The sequence below is a fragment of the Mycothermus thermophilus genome (assembly GCF_041956435.1).
Source record: "Mycothermus thermophilus strain CBS 625.91 unplaced genomic scaffold VTJ04scaffold_4, whole genome shotgun sequence".
NCBI classification, from domain to species: Eukaryota; Fungi; Ascomycota; class Sordariomycetes; order Sordariales; family Chaetomiaceae; genus Mycothermus; species Mycothermus thermophilus.
Window position 1 is genome coordinate 1,915,925 of NW_027191430.1, and position 21,142 is coordinate 1,937,066.

Genomic DNA, 21,142 nt, shown 5'->3' on the forward strand with positions numbered 1-21,142 from the left:
TTTTGGTTTTACTTCTCCCCTGGATTTGGTGGAGAGATCGACCCAATGCATTACAATCCGAACACTCAGATCTATGTTGAGTGTCAAACGGATTCTTCCATAGATCACCTTCGAGTGAATGAAACATGGGGAGGATACTCCCAAACCAACAACGCTAGGTAGGTCCTGACTACAAGGTGAATGGCAAAATCGCCAGGCAGGCCAGGAACATCTCTGGGGACATATCAAAATATCAGGGGACTATAAGGACAAAAACAAAAAAAGAAAAAAAGCTAGTGCACTTTAGCTGCGACTCGTTTCGATCGAGTGACCTCCGGGTTATGAGCCCGGCGCTCTTCCCCTGAGCTACGCAGCTTGTGTTTCCTTAGATGGATGCCTGTGCAGGGCAAACCGCTGATTGAAATGCCCTTTGCTGATGATCATGAAAAGATTTCTTTCTGCAGGTGGGGTAGGGCTGCGGGGCATTCCGTGACGTCAGTGGGGATGTTGACCCTAACCCTCTGTGTTCTGGCTGAGGAGGTTTTTGGACAATGACCACAGAAAAAACGGGTCAGGAGAGGATATAGTGAATCCGAGTGTTTATAGGCATCTTATTCAGTGAAATCCTACACTATCTAGGAAGTTGGTTTAGTTCTTCCCTATTAATACAGTTCCATATTGTTACTCCGAACACTATTCCCCCAAATTCCAAAGTTGTGAACCCGAAATGCATCGCCGAACGTTCCCACACATGATCCCACGTACAAGTATAGTTGAAGTTACAGAAGAGTCATGACTTGGTCCCAGAGTAAGAAAATCCAGCGATGGGTCCCTCACCGTTTTCCCAAGAGACATAGAAACTTCAAGACAGATCAGAAAGATAAAACGACGGTAAAACATAACAGTCAAGTTAAGAAGATAAAACAAGGTAAAATACATGTTAAGACAGATAAAGAAGACAAAGAATATAAAATCCATACAAGGAAGAAAGGCAGCTCTGGTCGTACAAAACAGTCATCTCAAGAAAAAGAAGGAAGAAACGAACGAATTTGACAAATAATACATGGCATAAGGGCGTAAAACAAATCGGCGAACAGAAGAATGTACCGCGGTCCAACAAGGGCGTAAGTATGCGTCAGGCGGACCTCAGCCCGGTCGACTTGAGGAGAGAAGTCGGAGATGACGATCCAAATCCCAAACCCAAGAATTTGAAACTCCCAAAAGATGATTTCCTTCCCCACTTGGACGATCCGCTCTTGGACGAGGCGGGAGACGTTGGACTGGTGCCGCCTGGCTGATTTGGCGGAGGGGGGAAGTAGAGAGTAGGGCTCTGCGTCGTCGTCGAGGGCATTGTCATCTTGGGCGATTTTGCGGCGGGAGGGCTGCAGATGAGTAATGGTAAAGGCGGAAGTTGTTTTTGTTGACCGCGCACTTTGGATTGATCTTGATTGTTCGGATTGGTGGTTCTAGTGGTGGTGGATACGGGAATAGTGATAGTCGAGTTTGGGACCTGGAGACCCAAACCAAGGCCAAGACCCAAACCGTTTCCCAGATCTTGCAAATTCCGGGCGGAATTCTCACCCAGACTCAGATTGGGATTAAATTTCGGAGTAGATGCCCGCCCCTGGTCATATTCCCTGCCATGGTCGTCAGAGATTGCAACGGCAGACCGGGACTTTTTATGGTAAGACTGCCGCGGCGGTTGCTGGTGGTGGTGGTGGTGATGCGGGATGCTATTAGAGTAGCCGTCCAGGCTCGGGCCGAGAGAGGGTTGAGACCCTGCCCTCGGACGGGTTGTTGTTCCGCCGGAGTGTGTGTTCAGTGTGGAATCGACGGAACGGGTGTATCCATGCCCACAGCTGCCAGATGGCAATGGGGCGCTGGTCGGGACCGGGCCTGGGGCATTTGGGGCTGGAGGAAGAAGGCTGGCGGGCGCGGGGACGGCGATGGGGGAGGGGCGAGAGAAATTCTTCTTCACCAATCGGGCTGGCTGGGATTGGTTCTGGGAGGTTGGTGATGAGATGGGCGTGGCGGCTGGGGTTGGAGCAGGACTTGGAATTTGGAGCTTCGGTGTTGACATGCTATTTGGAGGCCGGGGAGAGGTTTTTGGTGGAGATGGGAAAAGGGAATAGAGAGGTCGTGGTTTGGGGGAGGTCCCCTTTGGTGCCGGAGGCGCGGGAAGAGGGATCGATGGTGGCGGCACACTGACCCACGGCTCACCGGCCGGGTTGAGGTAGGTAGTCTGCTTTTGACCCTGCGCTCGCTTTGACGGGGTCGGCCGGTGTGTGGCCGGAGTTCCAGCGGGGATCGGACCCGGAGATGTGGAGAGGGGTGGCGTCGGAGGAACCAGGGGCCCGGGCCCGGGCCTGGTGACAGGGGGCGGAGGTGGGGCGAATGTCGGCTCCGGAGGTGGGGTAGCCGGGAGCTTGGCGATTGGAGTCTCCGGGTGGTGACAGTCATCGAAAGAGTAGAAGCGGAGAGCAAAGAGAGTGTCAATACTGCGACGATCATGAGTGCCCCGTGCTGATTCTTGATCCGGAGAGCACCAAGGGAAGTTCTCAGTGCAGAATCCCAAGTCTAAAAGTGCCTGAGTGGACAAGGAGGACGAGCTCGCTGGCGACCCTGGCGGGGATGCTGCCTTGACGTGATGGACCATAGGAAAGTGTTCGTTCGCCTCGGGGGACATGTTGGCAAGTCGGCGGCGCCTCAAGGCACGCCGCCGGTAAACAAACGCTAGAAATATGCCAAGCCAAACGATGAGAGCCGCGCCGATAGTGATGGCGACGACAGCAGCCACTGGAAGGGTTCGGCTGGATGGCTGTTCAATGCTCGGTGTTCGCGCCGTAGTTGGCCCAAGTCCAGATGATAGCGGCTGAGTTGGTAAACAACACCGGTCGACGTTGATCGTCAATGTCGAACTGATGATGGTAATGGTCGGAGACGTCTTGATAGTGCTAGTTGATTTCCAATGAACATATGAAGTTATTTCGGATCTTGGCTTGATCAAGCTTTCCATTCAGTCGCGTAGTCTAGCCAGGACTACAGCAGTAGACCAGCGATGCGTCAAGGTCCTCTGAAGGAGAGGAAGTTCCGTGATATAAACCATGACACACCGTCAACTTGACGAAGCTGAGGTGCTTCGCTACTATCTGCGAGCCAGTATGCAGGCATGCCTGCGTCCCGGGAGGCATTGTTCGGATCACCCGTACCATCAAAGCAGGAATAAGAATAGGATATGGGAAAGTAGGTGGGGATGCTGACCAGACCCGGGACCCAGAAGGTCGGACGAGGTTTCTCTCGCGGGCCTGCCGAGAGTTGCATTCAGTTGCTACCCTACATCCAAGATTGGAAGATCGCGGTAAATTAAGCGCCAGAAGCGCTCTAGACAGTCCTTTTTGAGGAATTCTAGAATGGAAATTTGTGTGCTACGTACAAGAGAGTCTCGTGCGTTGTTCGGTTTCCAGGTTTGGAGCTCCGGGCCCGGCAGTTGGAGAGTCTTGGTCCAGGGTAACTTGGAGTCTACAGTCGCTGAGACCTCGAAGCAGTTGAATCCCAATACCCGTTGGCGCCATCCATTCACGATGAAGGCAGACAAAAAATACCTCTCGAAGAGATGCGGTATCAAGCCCGAGATTTCATGATTATGAGCTCAACTCAACACTATCACTGTCATGTCATCTCTGTCGACAACAATCCAGATGAACTAGAATGGCAGCTTCAAACACGTCATCTGGCAGGATGTCTTCAAAAGGAAAATGCAATGCTACCCAAAAGATGCCAAGAACGACAAAAAAGGGAGATGGCATACGACCGTCTAGTATGACAGCGCGGCTATTTTGGCTATATACATCTATATCTGACTCGCGTCAGCGCTTATTCAGGGTATCATACAACGATTATATGCTGAACTGGACAAACCTGGACATCTAAAAGGCCGCGCTCCCCGATCAGGAATTCGACAGACTTCGAGAGTGGAAATAAGAGACACAGAATGACACTTCCGTCACACGTGCAGAAGGTGGGAGGCTTGAGCAGTGTTGAGTTGAAGCGTCGGATTGGTATTCTATCGGCACGGTTGTTCAATGGTTGTGGGATATGGAAGGTAAATTCCTGCAAGGTTGTTTGTCTGAGCACTCAAAATAAGGACTTGAGACCTATCGAAGAATCCCTGGAGGTGTTAATAGGGTCAGACTCGAAGCCACAGAAGAGGCCGAAAGGTATCAATCCTAGATCTTTGAACTCAAAATCGAGAACCAAACCGATGACTCTAGTCCAATGCTTCGAGGTTACGGAACAGCTCTGAATGAAGAGGATGAGGTGTGTTAGGTACAAAGATAATGTGGGACTATGCACACTCATAAAAGAGTGCCCTGAACCAAGTGAAGAGCGAAGGATCTCGTGTCGCATTCCTGGACCTTTTGCGGACTGTATGTGTGTATGTACATCGAACGCCAGTTGGGTTGACAAGCAACCCAGTGCCGTGTTGGAGTGAGCGGGCCGATCCATGATCTGCGGTCCGCTAAGCCCCTGCTTCTCCGTCCGACAACATACTAACACAGTAGGGTGTGCCAACACCTCGCATCTTTCATTTCATCATTGTCAAGCAGGATACACTATGTACGTTGATGGAGCGGGAGTACTCCGTATTGCTTGCGATTGTGCTCCATACATGGAGCAAGTCTAGCCTCTACCAGACTGCTGGGTCACTGGGGTTTTTGATCCTTGGATATGGGCTCGGCGGAAGCATCCACTGACGGCCATGTGAGCAATGGAATCCTGGTCTGCTGCACGAGTCGAGATTTTGGCGCAGGTGCCAAGCTGTGCCGTCCATCTGGTTGGAGAAAAGAATTCCAAGGCCCGACGTGGGCCAGCGAGCGGTTGGTGGGATAGTGGGATTAGGTACTGTATGAGTATGTATGTACATACCTCTAGAGGGGAGGGCCACGGGACCCCACGTCGGCGCAGTCTTGGCGTTTCATCCCCGCAGCTGATTCTGGCCAATGGTCGTTCTCCCATCAGTGAAAGGGTTTAGTGATCAGCATAATGATTGGCTACACTTGGGATGTCAGGCATGGTTCGGCACAGGGGCCGCATCCGCCAGATCGCTGCATGCAAGTTGACAAGAGAAGAACCATTCAAGGGCGGGGAGAACCTTGCTCTTCCTTGCCTGAGAGTGCTGGAAGTGACAGGGTATAGAAGAGCTGACGTTTTTGGCCATCTCTCGCATCCAGACCGGCTGCTCAGGACCTCAGGACAAGAAACGACGCAGCTCGACGCAGAGGCTCGACCATTTCATTATCAATCACCAATCCAGCACTACCGACTCTTCAGGGTTCGAGCATGGCTCGGCCCCCAAGCCTTCCCGTTGGGACCTCCTTCTGGATCATGCAGTGACTGGTGGTTCATGGACAATACCCGTTAACTCACATGCGTCGTGCATGCTGTACCTTACAGTATTTAAGCCGTGGCTTTGTTCGAGGTTCGGACCGAAGGTAATGGAAAACTCCTGCCCCTGCAAGGTGACACCCGTCACACTGGGCCACCGAGTCCCGAGCCCTGGGCGCTTATTCAGAGACCAGTTCTTCGTCCGACGACCACCTTCGCCAATCAGCTGCCTGACCGTTTGACCCAGAGCAGAGCCATCGTGCCATGGTGCCATCTTTCCTGTGGGCTGAGCTGGAAAACCCGGTACCCCCCTGGGCATTGGGTGTTGTGGTTGCTGAGAAGATGCTGGTGGTCGGTGGTCTTGGTCTTGGTCTGGAGGAATCCCCGTGCCCCCCTTTCCAGTCCTGAGAGTGAGTGAGGCGGGGAAATGGCCCCGGTCACGGTCCCTCCGTGACCCGTGGCCTGAGTGCTCCGGCACGGTGGCATGCAATGCTATAGTTAGAATAACCCAGAGGCTGTCTCCTTGGGGGCTAAGATAGAAGCTGTGGGCGAGGGCACTGTTTCTCCCGAGGTCGTCCTGCTTCAAACTTTGAGAGATCTGTCCGTCTTTGGCATCATGGCCCTTGAAAACACTGCCCACCAACAACGTCTGTGATAATTTCCCGGCTAGAATCAGGAATCAACGCTCGACACAGAGATCGTTATAGATCATTGTGAAGAGTAGTGTCCCTGAAAGGCTTCTACGCGCCCTCAACCGGCGTCACCACCATCATGAGGATCGCTTGTCTTCAGTTCGACCCGCAGGTCGGGGACATTGACAATAATCTCGACCGTGCCGATGCTATCCTGAACACCGTCCACCCCGATCACCTCAACGCTCTCGATCTCCTTGTCCTCCCCGAGCTATCCTTCACTGGTGGGTTACCTCTGTGTTGCGGTCCCTCATATCGAAATGCTTTGGCTGTCGGATTGACACTTCGGGTTAGGATACAACTTCAAGTCGCTCCAACACATCGCGCCCTATCTTGAAGACACCGAGTCTGGCATCTCGTGTCTATGGGCAAAGACTACGGCTCTTAAGTACGACTGCACCGTCGTCGTCGGTTACCCCGAAAAGGCCGACGTATCGGCGAAATGGCCAACGTCTCCCGAGTACTACAATTCGGCCTATATTGTCAATGGCGACGGTGACCCGGTCGCAAACTACAGGAAGGCCTTCTTGTACTACACCGACGAAACCTGGGCTCTGGAGGGTCCCGATGGCTTTTTCAAGCGCGAAATCCCCGGAATGGGAACTGTGGCTTTGGGAATCTGCACTGACATCAAGTGCGCGAATGACCTCTCCCGGAGTCAGATTTGGATACGGAGCGCTAACCTCCATAACAGTCCCTATAAGCTTGAAGCTCCTTGGGATGCCTTCGAGTTCGGTTTCCACGTCCTTCACGCACGGGCGAACCTGGTCATCCTGACCATGGCCTGGCAAGCTCCGCCCGATGACGCCAATTACCTCCAAAACCTGACCGACCCCGACATCGACACGCTCGTTTACTGGGTGCAGCGCCTCGAACCCTTGATCCGCGCTGACAATGATGAGGAGGTCATTGTCGTCTTCTGCAATAGGTCGGGCACCGAGGGCGAGGTGACGTATACTGGCACTAGCGCTGTCGTCGGCATCAAGAGAGGCGAGGTGTTTGTCTACGGCGTGCTGGGCCGCGGAGTGAGTGAAGTGCTCATCGTTGACACCGACCAGCCGCCCGTGAGCAAGCTGGCCGATCCTGACGCCGTCGCCCCCGAACAACGCACCGAGCAGCCACTCCAGCATGATGTCCAAGAAGAAGCTCCAATCCGTCAAACTACTGCCCTGGCATCCGATAGTAACGACCCTATTACCACGCAGCGCGAGCGTCCTGTACTCCATTGCCAGGTCCCTCCCCTGAACCCACAACCCGAGCTTCACCCCAGTCCTGCCCTGAGCGGCCACCGAAGCCCAACCTCTCCCCGCTTCCCCTGGCTTGCGCAGTCCGAACCCGGCCAGGCGCCTCCCGACAGCCGGTCGCCAACACGCCTGCAAATCCCCACCCGTCCGGCCATCATCTCGTCGCCCGAGAACTACGTCGGCCTGGACAGCGCCATTATTGCCACCGACGACGTGATCATCGACACGCCCGCGGCGTTCGAAGACGGCGCTCCGGCCTCGGCCGCGGCCAGAGGAATCCGCAGCCATCATCTCAACCGCATCGCCCCCTCCGCCACCCGCAGGAAGCATGTCGCATCTCCCTGGTCTCCCTTCGCCCCGTGGCGCTTCCCCAGCCGGCCCAGCCAGTACTGCCACGACGCGGGCGGCGCGCAGCCGGCCGTCTTCAGCGCGGGCGCGACTATGACGCCCATCACGCCGTTTGAGGATGATGGAGGGTGGAGCGCGACGCCCATCGATCCCAAGATGCCGCCGCCGTGGTGGTGGAAGCATGAACCCAAGCTGTCGACTTTGAAGGAGTCGACTGTGGAGGAGGAGGAAGTAGAGGAAAAGCAGAATGGAGTGGCGGAGGGCAAGCAGCCCATGAAGTTGGAAGAGGTGGAAGCAAGTGAGAAGCAAAAGGAACGTGTGTTGTCCGAGAAGGAGGGAGAAGTCTCGGGAAGAGCGGAGGCGGAGGCTAAGCCTGCCGAGTGCTCGGTGCCCTTGGACAACTGGGCCGACTTGAACATCTCTTTGGACCGGATCAAAGAGCAAAGCTCTCCTCACCAAAACGAACCGGCACCCGTGAGCGATGCGGAGCAATACCACTATCAAAGCCTAAGCAGTTGGGCCTTGGAGCAACGCGGCAGCCCTCAATTCGACGATGACAACGACTCTGTCTACGGCCAGCTCGGCTATTCCCTCTCCCGCGACCCGTCTCCGGAGAAGCGGTTGGAGACTGGTCCCCAGGAGCAACCTTACCGGAAAGAAGAAGACAATCATGCCGCCGGGGCTGGGATCGGCGGCCCCAGCAACAACACTACCGCCAGAACCAGGACCGACACGCAGCAGCAGCAGCAGCAACCCCAAAGGCAGGAGGAATTTCAACACGTCCAGCCCGGCGCCACGGACGAGCCCTTACTCCACAAAACCACCACGCCCAGTCTCTGTTCCTTCGTGACCTCGACGGCCTCGGCGTCGCAGCTATCCGTGGCCACGCCGGATGACGACTACGATGAGCATCAACACCCATTTGACGACGGAGATGGCCGGTACGGGTACGATTTCCAAGATCACAACTCGCCATTCGTCGAGAACGGAAGGTTTGATGCTGAGGTGATTGACGATACCCTGGGAGACGACAGCGGATATGCTGCCACGTCTGAGCAGGTGGGAGTTGCGCAGAAGGAGAAAGATTGGGACGGGTCGTTGGCGTCTCCGCCTGCTTCTGGGGCTGCTGTTAGAGGAGGATGGGAGTTTAGGAACCCGTATCGGCATTCGTTCCCGTATTAAAGGGAACAGCTATCTAGGTACGTCTGAGCTCCTGGTCTGGGTAGGATAGAGGGATGAGGGGGTTGGGTTTGTGAGAGCAAAACAGGTGGTGTTGGGAATGGGGCGCATGCTGTTCCAAGCTTTGTTTCGAATGATTCATGACTGCATTTAGCATTCAAGCATGGGAGGAGTTAAGGCAATTCATGAGATTCAAGGAAGTGCTGTTGGTAAGGTAGCAGGGTAGCCGGTGGTGCATTGTACGATGTTGATGGAAGGCATTGGGCATTAGGTTTGAGTACCTATTGAGGTTCGGTAATAGGTAGCACTATGTAGGTATGTATGTATGTACAACAGACGTCTGATTTCCAAACGCCTGACTGTTGCTTGACGTCCCTGGACATCGAGGAGATTTTGTGCATTGTATCTGGCCTAGAGCTGCCTTTTGACACAGTTTCTTGTGGTAGGTTGCAGGCTCGAGATCGAGTTTTACCTTTCGATTACTGCTTTAGCAGGAGGTTCACGAGGAGTGCCATGCGTTGGTCATTTTTCTCTGTGCTGTATCGCCATAACTACTTGAGGGAGTTTGGGACTAGAGAACTCTCACATGTAAGTCTCTTCAACGTTCTTGGTGCCGGGCAAGGGGCAGGCAAGGCACCAACTCAGGAGGAGACAGTGTTCAGCAATCGGACTCATCTTTGTCTCACCCCCGAGGTACTCTCTCCGCATACTAGTCCGTATGGGGGAGTATTTCGATTTGACCTCACCGCCGGACCTTCCCCCGACTCCCATCAACACGTAGAGACGGGAAGCTCCAGAGAGGCTCTTCGGGGCTTTCGGGTCACAGCTGGGTCCACTGCGGCGCTTAAGCGCCGAGGCTGCATCCCGCTAGGAGAGCCGCATGGGGCACATTGTGGACACCAAAGGACAACTGCTGGGTAAAAAACGTGCGTGTCAGTCCATGGGAGGACTGCAATGGCATCATCAGAAGCGGTGATGCATGCGGCTTGGTGTTGATTCCCTCCAGCAAAGAAAGTAGACAGGTAGGCAGTTAGTCTTAAGCGATTTGGTAACTCTTGCGACGGCAGTCGGAGCATTAGTTTGAAGTTTGCCGCCCAATGTCTCGTTTTCAGAAAGGGTTCCTGTGCCATGCCAAGCGAACCTACGCATGCTGTGCTCGAGCGACCAAGGAAATGGACTTCGTCCCCAATGGTTCATCCCATGGCATTGCTCTGGGGTTGGAGGTCGTAGCCAAGCTCTGCCACTGGGTCAAAGTCAATCTCGAATCACTTTCCTATACTAGTTCGCTAACCGTCATAATTTCAAAGTTACATGCAGTCTCTGCATGTGTTGTGGTTCATCCAGCAAGTTGGATTATGGCAAGTCATGATCCTGGATTGAGGGGAGGCCGCGTGATGATGGTGGGTGTTAGGAGAGGGACCGACCTTAAAAAATCCGATCGCTAGCACAAAGATCAGACAAGCTTTCTGTCAATCACCTGGTTGGCTGGGGCCAGGGGATTGGTGAGCCAGCATAACCCATGCGAATTGACGGCGATCCGGACGTGACATCGACTGCGGGATCACACAGGGTATGCCCCAAAACTAGTGAAAGACATCGAGGTCAGTGATGTTTATGCGTGTTGGAGGGAAGAGGGAAGCGAGAAATGGATCCGGAGCCCTTGAGAGCGGCAATTTCAACATGATGTTGTGTACCTGAGAAAGTCGGGGTCAGATCTCGTCTTCACATTTAGCCGTTTTCTCCGTCCTGAGAAGCACGAGTATGAGTAGAGCAGGAGACCGATCCCGAATCCAACCTTCCAAGTTTGTTTGATTCGTCTTGCCACTGGTTGGGGATGGGAAAAGAGATTCTGCTGGTGGTTTCCCGTGAGGGTGGACAAAGAATTCCCACATGGGACCAGGTCTCCTCTTCCAGCTTGAGCTCTCCTCTCGATCAGGCAAGCGGGGTGATGGCCGAGAGAAGTGACAGCCAATGAGAAAACGGGAAAGCAGTGGTGGAGTGTGAAGGCTTTCCAGGGGCCCTTGCAGAAGACCCTCAATCTGCGCATGTGATTGGTCTAAGATTGAAATGCTTGCAGGGATGTGGCTGACTGTGCCAGCGACTTGCATCGACCTGCATCTCTCCCGCATCTTTGATTGTGACCATTCAAGGCCCGAGTTGGCCAGTTGACGATCGACGACTGCGGTGGGCGGACGCCTGCACCCATCAATGTGCCCGCAAGCAATGCCTTGCAACCGAACTTTTCCCACTGCCCACCGCTCGGCAAGCCGAACCAGCAGCCGCACGGAGCGTTCCGGTCCCCAATCACACGATGAAGGACCCGTCCATGGCAACCCGGAGGCCATCCATGTTCAGCCCTTCTGTCGGGGGGCCATAGTCTGGGGGAACTGCCTGTCCAGTTTGACGTCTTTCTGCTCTTGCTGGTGTGGGGACCGACTTGGGGCATGTGTGTGTGCTTCGCATTATTGACTCGTCTGTCACTGTCACATCTTTTGCTGGCGTCGTTCTGGGACACTCTCATCCGGAATCCCATCTCTATATCCCATCCCCGCGACCAAATCGCGAGTCGCCTCTTGTCGCCGTGGCTTTGGTGCTCCTGAACCTCCTTCGTGGCCTCCGGCATCTCAAATACTTTTCAATCTGCTTGTCTGACCTCCGTCAACTCTGCCGGAGCTCTGTCTAGTGTCAAGATAACAACACCAGTCTATCGGCATGTCGCACAACGGAACTGCGAGGCAATAACCGTGTCCCCCCTCCCTCCCGGAGCGCTGCGTCCCCCGCATCTACGGCCAGGCAAAAGGGACACCTCCGTCTTGGAACACCAGAAAAAGATATTGAAACACGACGTCCTGTCGCGTCTCTTCGGCGCCCCGAGTGCTGGCTGGTATTTTTGACTCAACACCTTCCCAGCCAAGATGCCGCTCGCCACGGCCCGTCTTATCTTCTCCGCCCTGCTGTCGGCGCCGCTGGCGGCGTCGCTGTACGTCGCTTCAGGCAGCTCTCCTTGCGCCAAGTATTGCGGCAACGTCCAATCCTCAACCGCCTCCGACGAGATCGTGTGCGATGCCATCTCTCTAAAGAAGACACCTTCCGGCTTGGTTTGGGAGCAGTGCATCGGCTGCCTGCTCACAAGCACCCATGTCGACAAGACCAACAAGACAGACTTGCAATCACTGACTTGTACGTCGTCTGCCCTCTGCTTGGATCCCCTGGGCGTTTCGGCTCATGCTGACTCTCATGTTTTAGACAACCTACGCTTCAATGTCAAGCAGTGTTTATTCGATGGGGATACCAATCCATGCATGATAGGGTTAGTTGCCCCCTCTTCCTGCACATGAGGACGCTGACCCAACTCGTCCATAGCCCGGCGTGCGGAGAGTTTGAGGATGCGATCCGATATCAGAACATGACGACCCTCGTCGGAGGTCTCGACTATTGCCGGAACTGGGACCAAAACCACATCAGCTCTTGCACGTCATGCCTTTTGCATCTCCAAGATGGTGTGCTCCTCCTCCACAATTACATTCAGATCCTTCAAGCCGCGTGCGAGCAAACTCCTGAGCCTGGGCGTACGGTTTCGATCCGTGGCAACCCCTTTGGCCAAGAGCCCATCGTGATCGTCCCGCCACAAGAAAACCTCCCATCAGTGCCGGAGCCTGATTACGGCCCTGTATCACTGGGAGCGCGCGTCGGCATTGCCTTTGGCGGTCTTGCCTTCATCCTCACCCTCGCCGGCTGCTTCATTGTTTGCAACGGCAAGCGGCGGCGGCGGAGGTTCCTGCGGGAGCTGGAGCGGCGCAACGGCGGCGGCGCTCAGAATTGGCCGCATCCTAAGACACGGTACGGCGGCCTTAATGGTCGCGGGGGCAGCGGCGGGTCTGACATGTTCGAGACCCCCGTCAGCCAGCGGCCGCTGCGCGGATGGGACAACGAGAGCCCTGTGAGCGCTAACACAGATGCCCCTTTTCAGCGATACTTCAGCCCCTACAGCAGCCAGTACAACAGCCCCGTGAGCGCCGGAGCGAACGGGCCCGGGCCGAGCAGCGCAATCTGGCCGACTTTTGATTCGAAGCAGCAGCAACACGCGGGCGGCACTTCCCCTCCGCCTCCGGCATTCACACATTGGCCGACGGCCGGGCAGGAGAAGATGATGGCCCAGGCAACTCAGGCCCTACATGAACACCAGCAGCAGCAGCAGCAACAGCAACAGCAGAAACAAATCGAAGTCGCCATCGGACTTGCGCTTGGTGGCGATGAGGCGAGTCTACGCTCCAAGGCATCCAACGCCAACCTCAACAACAACGGAGAGGCATACGAAATGCACGAGGTAGAGAGCCCGTACGGAAACGCTGCCAGCAACAATGCCGGCCAGACCGAGAGGCGGTACCCGGCGAATCAAGCGCCTGTGCTTCAGCACCCGGGGTACGGGAGGAACGGGTCCCGGCCGGGGTCGAAGGGGTCGGGAAAGGGATAGGGAATCATGAGGCGATAGGAAAGTCATGAGGTTGTATGGTTGGAAAGGGAAGGGTGAGATGGGATGTACTCTTATATGGTTGTTTGGTCATGTCTGTTGTCATTATACCCGGGGTTTGGGCGTTGGAGATACCTGTTGCTGCCACATGGCTGGAATTTTGTATATGCTGGAGCAAACTGGGAATCAGTGGAAGGGCGAGGCCATTGAAGTGAATGGTTCTAATTGATGCACCGGACTGCAGTGAGTCGAGAATCGATTGATGTGTTGCTTGGGGTCCAAGCCCGCCCAAAGCGCACAACTCCAGTCCACAAAGTTTTGAAATACTGAAAAAAAAGTATCAAATTCAGTGTCGAAATTGAGAGGCGGTCTGCGACTCCCCCGGCTCAAGCCTCTATTCACCTGATTCTTCCCATTGTGCTTCCAATTGTTGTTTTCTGTCGTCGAGCAACAAAGAAGCGTCGCGAAACACTCGAGCACAAGCGCGCTCCCCGCACAAACGCGCTGCGCGATTGCCAGATTAGGAAATCCCATTGTTATCGCCACGTGAATGGAGCTCCAGCCCCCAGCTCGGCCCACAACAGCAGCTTATCGGAGCCCCACTTATCCTCCAAAGTCGTCCAAAAAATTTTGGGGGGCTGCAACTTTCAACTTCGACTCTTCGATTCTTCGTCTGGAGCGTCAACAAACCTCTCCACGGTGGAAAATCGAACGGCACCTGTGCGACTATCGCGATCCAGCCTGCCGGGCGACTTCGTGGGCCATCGCACGTTCCACCAATAACTTTCTCTTCGCTCAATTGCGATACCCAGCCAATTCTTCCAGACCCAATTCTTCTTGTCGGTCAGAACCTCGACCACCTTTCTTCCCCGATTTCGTTCCCTTTCTCACTTCACGACTCTGATACTTCCTGACAATCACGACATCAATTGCGACCATGGCCACCTCGAATGCGCTTGTCCTTCGGGGCGACGATGACGAGTACGTCATCAAGCCCGAGGCTGTCACCCCCAAAGTCGACACGAGCTCGTGGCCTCTGCTGTTAAAGAATTACAGCGAGATGCTTGTCAAGTCTGGCCATTTCACTCCGATCCCGGCTGGATCTTCTCCTCTCAAGCGCGACATCAAGTCTTATGTTTCGAGCGGCGTCATCAACCTCGACAAGCCCTCAAACCCGTCGTCCCATGAGGTGGTCGCTTGGCTCAAACGCATGCTCCGGTATGTTTTCAATCCCAAGCAGGCGACTAAAACAAACATGAGACAAAACGAACAATTATGCTAACCTAATCACAGTGTCGACAAGACTGGTCACTCGGGCACTCTTGACCCCAAGGTCACCGGTTGCTTGAGTATGTGGTTCACCGACCAACTCGGGTTCTTTTTTTCCTCAGCGATCGGATCAGCTAACAATATACTTTACCAGTTGTCTGCATTGATCGCGCCACTCGCCTCGTCAAGGCCCAGCAGGGTGCTGGAAAGGAGTACGTTTGCGTGATCCGCTTCCACGACACTGTTCCGGGCGGCGAGACTGCTTTTGCCAAGGCCCTCGAGACTCTGTCCGGTGCCCTCTTCCAGCGTCCCCCGCTCATCTCGGCCGTCAAGCGCCAGCTGCGTATCCGCACCATCCACGAGAGCCGTCTTCTCGAGTTTGACAATGAGCGCCACCTCGGCGTCTTCTGGGTTTCTTGCGAGGCCGGTACCTACATTCGTACCCTCTGCGTGCACCTGGGCCTCCTTCTCGGTGTGGGCGCGCACATGCAGGAGCTGCGCCGTGTTCGCTCGGGTGTCATGTCTGAGGATGATGGCACCATGGTGACTCTCCATGATGTGCTGGATGCTCAGTGGGCTTACGACAACGGCGGCGATGAGACCCTCCTTCGTCGCGTTATCCAGCCTCTCGAGACTCTGCTCTGCACTTACAAGCGCCTTGTCGTCAAGGACTCGGCGGTTAATGCGGTCTGCTATGGTGCCAAACTCATGCTTCCTGGACTGCTCCGTTACGATAAGGGCATCGAGGCGCATGAGGAAGTCGTGTTGATGACCACCAAGGGCGAGGCCATTGCCATCGGCATTGCTCTCATGAGCACTGTTGAGTAAGTCCCCGTTCGAGCGATTGGAATCTTAACACGTTTTCCTGTTGCTGACATGGATTCTAGGATTTCGACTTGCGATCACGGTGTCGTTGCCAAGGTCAAACGCTGCATCATGGAGCGCGATCTGTACCCCCGCCGCTGGGGTCTGGGCCCTCTTGCGATGGAGAAGAAGAAGCTCAAGGCCGACGGCAAGCTGGACAAGTATGGCCGTGCCACCGAGAATACCCCCGCTCAGTGGAAGCAGAAGTATATCGACTACGCTGCCCCCCAGGCTGAGAGCTCGGCTGCGGCTCCGGCCCCGGCCCTGGTCCAGGAGACCAAGGCTCAGGAGACCAAGGTCCAGGAGATCAAGGTTCAGGAGACCGAGGTTCAGGAGACCGAGGCCAAGGAGACCAAGGGCGAGAAGCGCAAAAAGCATGAAGGCGAGACGGCCGAGGAGAAGGCCGAGCGCAAGCGCCTGAAGAAGGAGAAAAAGGAGAAGCGCAAGTCCAAAGGTCAGGATGCCGAGGACAAGTGATTCATCCATGGGCGACGTACAACGTCGCGGATCATGTCTGTGCAGCGTTGCGAATGATGTACACTATTTTGGGTGGTGTACAGTGTCGCGGACGATGTGCAACGTCGCGGATGAAGTACGGTGTCGCGGATGAAGTTGATGCGCTGTGTATACTACAAGGGGGCACGGACACGGGCATTGGGAGGAATGACTGGCACAGTCTCTTGTGTTTGTTGTCTACAACGCTCTCCTGGTTCAGGAGTGGCGGGAAGACAGGCGTTCTTCTGGGCTGGTGTTCGGCCGCGATTTGATTGACGATTTTCGTCGCGTTTTCTCACATCTGGGCGGGAAGGGAAAAAGATCCCCGGTGGCGTTTGTCGGAGTTTACACTTTACTACGGTAATCAAGGATTCGGGCTTTGATGAAATGAGATTTCTTCACAGAGACCCTGGCAAGTGACACCTTGTGCATAATTGTGATACATGTGATGATGCCTTTTGAGTTTTTCAGGTTCGTCTGCCAAGAACATGGAATGGATGTAGGTCCCTATGAATGTAGTCAATACTGGACCAAGAAGTGTTGGTTCAGTATCGACAGCATCGTGGCAGCCAGACACCAACATCCACCATCTTTGGTGTCATCGTCTTCCCATTGGCATTGTTGGATGTCCAACAACCATATTTGGACTTGGGCTGTAAGTGTCTAGCTAAGGTGCTTCCCGTCCACGATTTCTTCTGCGTTGTTTAGATGAAACGAAACAGCCGGCTTACCAGGTAGTCCATAGAGCCAGCGACAGTTACAGTCAGGTAGCTGAGCGGTGCAGCAAGTGCACAGCCATGATGCCGTCTTTAGGGCTGGGAGTTCTAAAAACAAGCTGTCACACATTCTCCCCGGGCAATGAAGTGGCTGGGAAGGGCTTCTATGTCTGGAGCATCGAGGTTTGTAAAATAGGTGTCGCTACCATGGTTTATTTGAAACTGTGGATGGATTCCCATGTTGGAGAGGCGGGTGTTGTCTTCCTGTAGGTGGCACAGCATTTGTGTGTTGTTAGATGTTGACTTGCGGGTGCTGCTGTCTACGTCTCTCCGTGCGGTATGGAACCATCCTCAAATCATCCATGCAGATATAGCCTTGTGCATTTTGCCTATGCGACCGAGCAGGACGGCCAGCCTGGATGCTCCAGAGATCGAGATAATCAGGACATGTGGTAGTGCAAACTTGCATGTAGAAGTAGGTAGTGAAGGTGGACTTGCAGCAGGCCGCTGGAGGGGAAAACAACGTGCTACCCCCGTCCACACCACTTCGTGCTGCTCGGTTGAGGCAGAGGTTGCGATCGGCGCTTAAGGCCACCAAGAGCCGACCAGTGCCTGCTGCAGGTGGTCTCATATGGGCCACCTGCGCTCCCCTGCTGCGTGACATTGCAGACACCATTCCCGACGCCGCAATTGGCTGACAGAAGGGTTGCTAAGCTTTTGTAGCGCGGTCAGCGGAAGCGCCCGCCAAGAAGGCCGCTGAGAGAGATCGAGATCGGGTTCTGTGGATGGGAGGAGACCTCTGTACCTGACTTCTTTGCCACACTTTTGGTGTTCGTGTGGTTTGGTTCATGATAGGAGGAGCTTTGTTGGTTGGTGAATGGAGTCGGCAATGTCCAGCATGTTTTCTTTGAGAAATCTCGTGATTCTCGGGAAGAATGGAATGCTTTCGCTTCCATCCGGCGGCTTTGTTTGTACCTCGCCGCCAACCGCCGGTTTCTAAGCTCTGGCTGCTCCGCAGATAGCCCTCACGACTCTCCTCAAACTGAGACGGTGTGATGTTGAAGAAGGATGGGTCAGAATAACGAATATTGTCCGAACAAGGAAACCCACCCATATGTTCATGTCCAATTGCTGTACCAGATGTGGTTTAGCATGGTGTGCTCGAGGCATTGGGCAGGTGTGCTGCCCTGAGGAACCGGGGTTGCATGCATCTCGAATCTCATCACATCTCTCTTTTCACTCGCTCCTCCTCTCCGAGCTCGTGGCTTCGCGCGTACCGCGCCCCACGGCGCCAGGAACCTGGGACTTCCCGGAGACACATGCCGATGTAAAGAAGTGCTGATGAAGTGGTATTCCCAATTCATTAAAACCATCTTCTGGCCCCCTTTCTTTCTTTTCTCCTGGCCTCATGGCTCGTCCAAGCCTCTGCGGAGTACAAAATCTTTATTTGGTTTCTCGTCAGTCGTTTATCCAAACTGCTCATCGCAGCTTGACCACTTAACTTCGAGTCCCTGGCTGGTCCTGGGCTGTATTTGTTACTTCATATCTACTTTTAATCCGACTCTCAGCTTGGGGTACTCCCCAACACCAAACCCTCCGCCATGGCTCGAATTACTCTTCTCTATGCTCTCTGGGCGTCATATCAACTTGTATCAGCCCTTCAGGTGACGCCAAACTCACCATGTGCTCAAGTTTGCATGGATTCTCCGGGGCTCGACGTCTCAGACCCCAACTCTTCAACAACCACAACCTCAGACATTCCCTGCCTCGATGCCGAGTACTCAAGTCCCAAGGGAACCAAGTTCAGAGACTGCATGTCATGTCTACAAACCAGCACCTTCTCCCAAGGGAGTGAAAGTGATATCAAATGGTTTCTATGTGAGTTGATGTCTGTCATCCCAGGATATCTGGATCAATTGATTTACTGGATCCCCTGTTTTAGACAACCTCAGATACGCCGTGTCCTACTGCGTCTTTGGCCATCCCAACGGCACCGGCCTTGGCTCGTCTCCCTGCACTACTGACGCTGCCTGCGGCCGCCTAAAAGGACCGTTTGAACATGGAATCCCAGATCCTACGGGTTCTACGGCCTACTCATACTGTTCAGCTGCTGGAGGGCACGCATCCAACTTTGCCCACTACGAGCAATGCGTCCCATGCATTTCAGCAGCTGGGACTCACGAGTACCTCTCCAATTGTATGTCGGGAGCATCTCACAGCACAATTTCCAGCAAGACTAACAGCTCTGCTTTTTACAGTTTTTGTTGCCCTGGAGGCGGGATGCCGTCAACAACCAACCCCTGGAGTGCCCCTTGGCCTCAATGATACAATCTTTTCCACCAACCAAGTTGAGATTGTCGACCCAACAGAGCTCCTGAAGGACAAAGAAGAAAAGCCGAAGCTCAAGACCACTGTCATCATCGGCATCGTCGCCGGCTCGGTGATGGTGCTGCTCGCCATCTCCGCCATCAGTTTCGTTTGCTGGCGCAAGCGGCGGAACAGGCGTGTCCGTCTCCAACGCCGCTCGTCTATGTCTTTCCAGTGCCAAACACATCTAGCTTCCCCGCGCTTCTGGCCTGATCACGCCCCCATCCAGGACCTTGGTGCTACCATGTCCCCGGCGACCGACGAAGAACCCCCTACCACCACCACCGCCCCTCAGCGTCGTTCATCCATCTACAAACCACCCGTTCTTTCCCCAGAAAAAGACCTCCTCCACCGCAAGGAGGAAGAGGCGGAGAGCTATCAACTTGACCAACCATATGGAAAACCCATCACCAAGAAAGCCGCCCTGGCCTCGGTGCCGCTCTACCAAATTTCCACCACCGTTCCGCCTCCCACCCCGCCTCCGAGGGCACACTGCTCGCCCTACACCCCGTCGGAACCGCCCACCGCCAGCATCCGCTCTCCGTTGTCCGCTGACTCGGCGCGCAGCACCTCCGCCCTGTTGCCCGCCATCCGGCCGTACGTCCCTGCCGAGCACGGCGTGATGAGCTTTTCGTCCGCGAGCCCGGCATCAACAACAACCTATGGCGTGTCATCGTCTCCTGACCTGAGTCGTAGCGGTGGATGGCCGCTACCTGATTTTCCGGCTCCTGTCCCTTCAGCGTTGGCGCCGGCCTCGGCAAATGCCGCCACTAACAACCCCTATCGCTCCTCTTCCTTCTATAACAACCAAGATTATCATCATCGCAACCGGGACCAGGACACCACAAACACCTCCCCAACCACCACCCGCGACAACTATTACTACGGCCACAACAACAGAGACGACAACGACGGGTTTGTCGTGGTCGATTCATCATCCGGAAAGAAGCACCCACCAACCCTCGCCCTTAAAACCTCTCGCAGCAGCCTCGGCCTGCTAGGCAATCTGGGGAGGAAGAGCCCCAAGCCTGGCGGCGGGGGCAGCGCGACGGGGAGCCCGGTCGAGTCGGTCGAAATTCGGACTGCGTTTGCGGCGCCGCCGAGGAGGTGAAATGTGTTTTCCGACAATTTGTGTTTTGGGGGTAGTATCATTCGCTTCATTTTGTTTCATTATTTTCGTTGTTCCAGGTTGTGACCTGCCGTCTATTTACTTTTCAATAGTCTCTTTGTTTTGTATGTATTTTGTTGAGAATTCTGGCATCTTCTTCGGCAAGAAGGGATTCGCTGGCTATGAGGCGATGATACCAACTCGGGATTATTTATTTGTACTATCTATCGAGGAGAGGTTTGCTTGGAGTTTCGGTGGTTTGGGGAAGAATGGATTCGGTTGGCTTGGCTTAAGCAACATCTGACAGAGAGAGAGAGTCGAATATGCACAGTACAGTGTTCAAAGGCAACAATACCCACAGACAGAGATACCATGGAATGGAGTCTAAACATTATACGTTCTTGACAAGACAAGCCTACTCCTCATGTATTGGAGCTCGCTCCCACTGATATTGCCATTGTCATCGAGTCTCCTCTTTACTTAACCTCTGCTTGCTCGGATGTTTTGCCTCAAGCTTGAATGTTGAGTCAGGGTGATAACCCATGTACCAGATACAAAACGCTCCTGGCTGCAAGGTGAATCACAGAAAACCATCATTGTCAAACCAGCGCCTCCCGACTCAGCCAAACACCAACACTCTCACCCCACACCCAAGTATCTCATTCACAGGTCCAAATATGCCAGGCCAAAGATGTGCATAGGGCTGTGTTTCTCTCTATTCCTTCAATCAGCCCTCGGGGTATTTCAAGACTCTGATATCTCTCTCTCAGGTCGAGTCAAGCTTGCTTATGTACTGCCTCCCTTCCCACTCCCCAACACCCCATCAATTAACCCCCCATACATCAACAATGTGTTCCATCATAGCCCGCATACAAAAACAGCAACGATGCCCGTATGCCCATGCCGATGAATGCAAAGCAGCATAATGCTTCCGCTTCCTGTTCCAATTCTTTCCGTTTCTCCCCATTCCGCCTGCATTGCAAGCCAAGTCACGATGCAGAGTGACCAGCATTTTTTTGGCTCCC

At 54.4% G+C, this 21,142-nt stretch overlaps 8 protein-coding genes and 1 non-coding gene across 9 annotated transcripts; 6 read left to right on the plus strand and 3 right to left on the minus strand.

Moving 5' to 3' along the window:
- Positions 1-283: 283 nt before the first annotated feature.
- On the minus strand, positions 284-355 carry VTJ04DRAFT_t87. The gene has a single exon. It is a non-coding gene; the product is annotated as a tRNA-Met (tRNA).
- A 1,360-nt stretch (positions 356-1,715) lies between these two features.
- On the minus strand, positions 1,716-2,665 carry VTJ04DRAFT_6440 (uncharacterized protein; the record flags this gene model as incomplete). The annotated part of the gene is made up of 2 exons (XM_069364660.1): positions 1,716-2,060; positions 2,189-2,665. 2 exons carry the CDS (start codon positions 2,663-2,665, stop codon positions 1,716-1,718), a joined length of 822 nt encoding a protein of 273 aa, XP_069218464.1.
- Positions 2,666-6,135: 3,470 nt separating this feature from the next.
- On the plus strand, positions 6,136-8,830 carry VTJ04DRAFT_6441 (uncharacterized protein; the record flags this gene model as incomplete). Its single annotated transcript, XM_069364661.1, has 3 exons — positions 6,136-6,280; positions 6,351-6,690; positions 6,751-8,830. 3 exons carry the CDS (start codon positions 6,136-6,138, stop codon positions 8,828-8,830), a joined length of 2,565 nt encoding a protein of 854 aa, XP_069218465.1.
- Positions 8,831-11,742: 2,912 nt separating this feature from the next.
- On the plus strand, positions 11,743-13,301 carry VTJ04DRAFT_6442 (uncharacterized protein; the record flags this gene model as incomplete). Its single annotated transcript, XM_069364662.1, has 3 exons — positions 11,743-12,007; positions 12,074-12,137; positions 12,191-13,301. The coding sequence occupies 3 exons, from the start codon at positions 11,743-11,745 to the stop codon at positions 13,299-13,301; spliced, it is 1,440 nt and encodes a 479-aa protein (XP_069218466.1).
- A 145-nt stretch (positions 13,302-13,446) lies between these two features.
- Positions 13,447-14,212, plus strand: VTJ04DRAFT_6443 (uncharacterized protein; the record flags this gene model as incomplete). The annotated part of the gene is made up of 2 exons (XM_069364663.1): positions 13,447-13,509; positions 13,868-14,212. 2 exons carry the CDS (start codon positions 13,447-13,449, stop codon positions 14,210-14,212), a joined length of 408 nt encoding a protein of 135 aa, XP_069218467.1.
- Positions 14,213-14,235: 23 nt separating this feature from the next.
- VTJ04DRAFT_6444 (uncharacterized protein) lies at positions 14,236-15,908 on the plus strand (the record flags this gene model as incomplete). The annotated part of the gene is made up of 4 exons (XM_069364664.1): positions 14,236-14,516; positions 14,592-14,647; positions 14,722-15,391; positions 15,455-15,908. The coding sequence occupies 4 exons, from the start codon at positions 14,236-14,238 to the stop codon at positions 15,906-15,908; spliced, it is 1,461 nt and encodes a 486-aa protein (XP_069218468.1).
- A 152-nt stretch (positions 15,909-16,060) lies between these two features.
- Positions 16,061-16,669, minus strand: VTJ04DRAFT_6445 (uncharacterized protein; the record flags this gene model as incomplete). The annotated part of the gene is made up of 2 exons (XM_069364665.1): positions 16,061-16,303; positions 16,658-16,669. The coding sequence occupies 2 exons, from the start codon at positions 16,667-16,669 to the stop codon at positions 16,061-16,063; spliced, it is 255 nt and encodes an 84-aa protein (XP_069218469.1).
- Positions 16,670-18,339: 1,670 nt separating this feature from the next.
- Positions 18,340-20,120, plus strand: VTJ04DRAFT_6446 (uncharacterized protein; the record flags this gene model as incomplete). Its single annotated transcript, XM_069364666.1, has 3 exons — positions 18,340-18,520; positions 18,585-18,839; positions 18,901-20,120. The coding sequence occupies 3 exons, from the start codon at positions 18,340-18,342 to the stop codon at positions 20,118-20,120; spliced, it is 1,656 nt and encodes a 551-aa protein (XP_069218470.1).
- A 124-nt stretch (positions 20,121-20,244) lies between these two features.
- On the plus strand, positions 20,245-21,122 carry VTJ04DRAFT_6447 (uncharacterized protein; the record flags this gene model as incomplete). The annotated part of the gene is made up of 2 exons (XM_069364667.1): positions 20,245-20,334; positions 20,982-21,122. The coding sequence occupies 2 exons, from the start codon at positions 20,245-20,247 to the stop codon at positions 21,120-21,122; spliced, it is 231 nt and encodes a 76-aa protein (XP_069218471.1).
- Between the last annotated feature and the right edge of the window lie 20 nt (positions 21,123-21,142).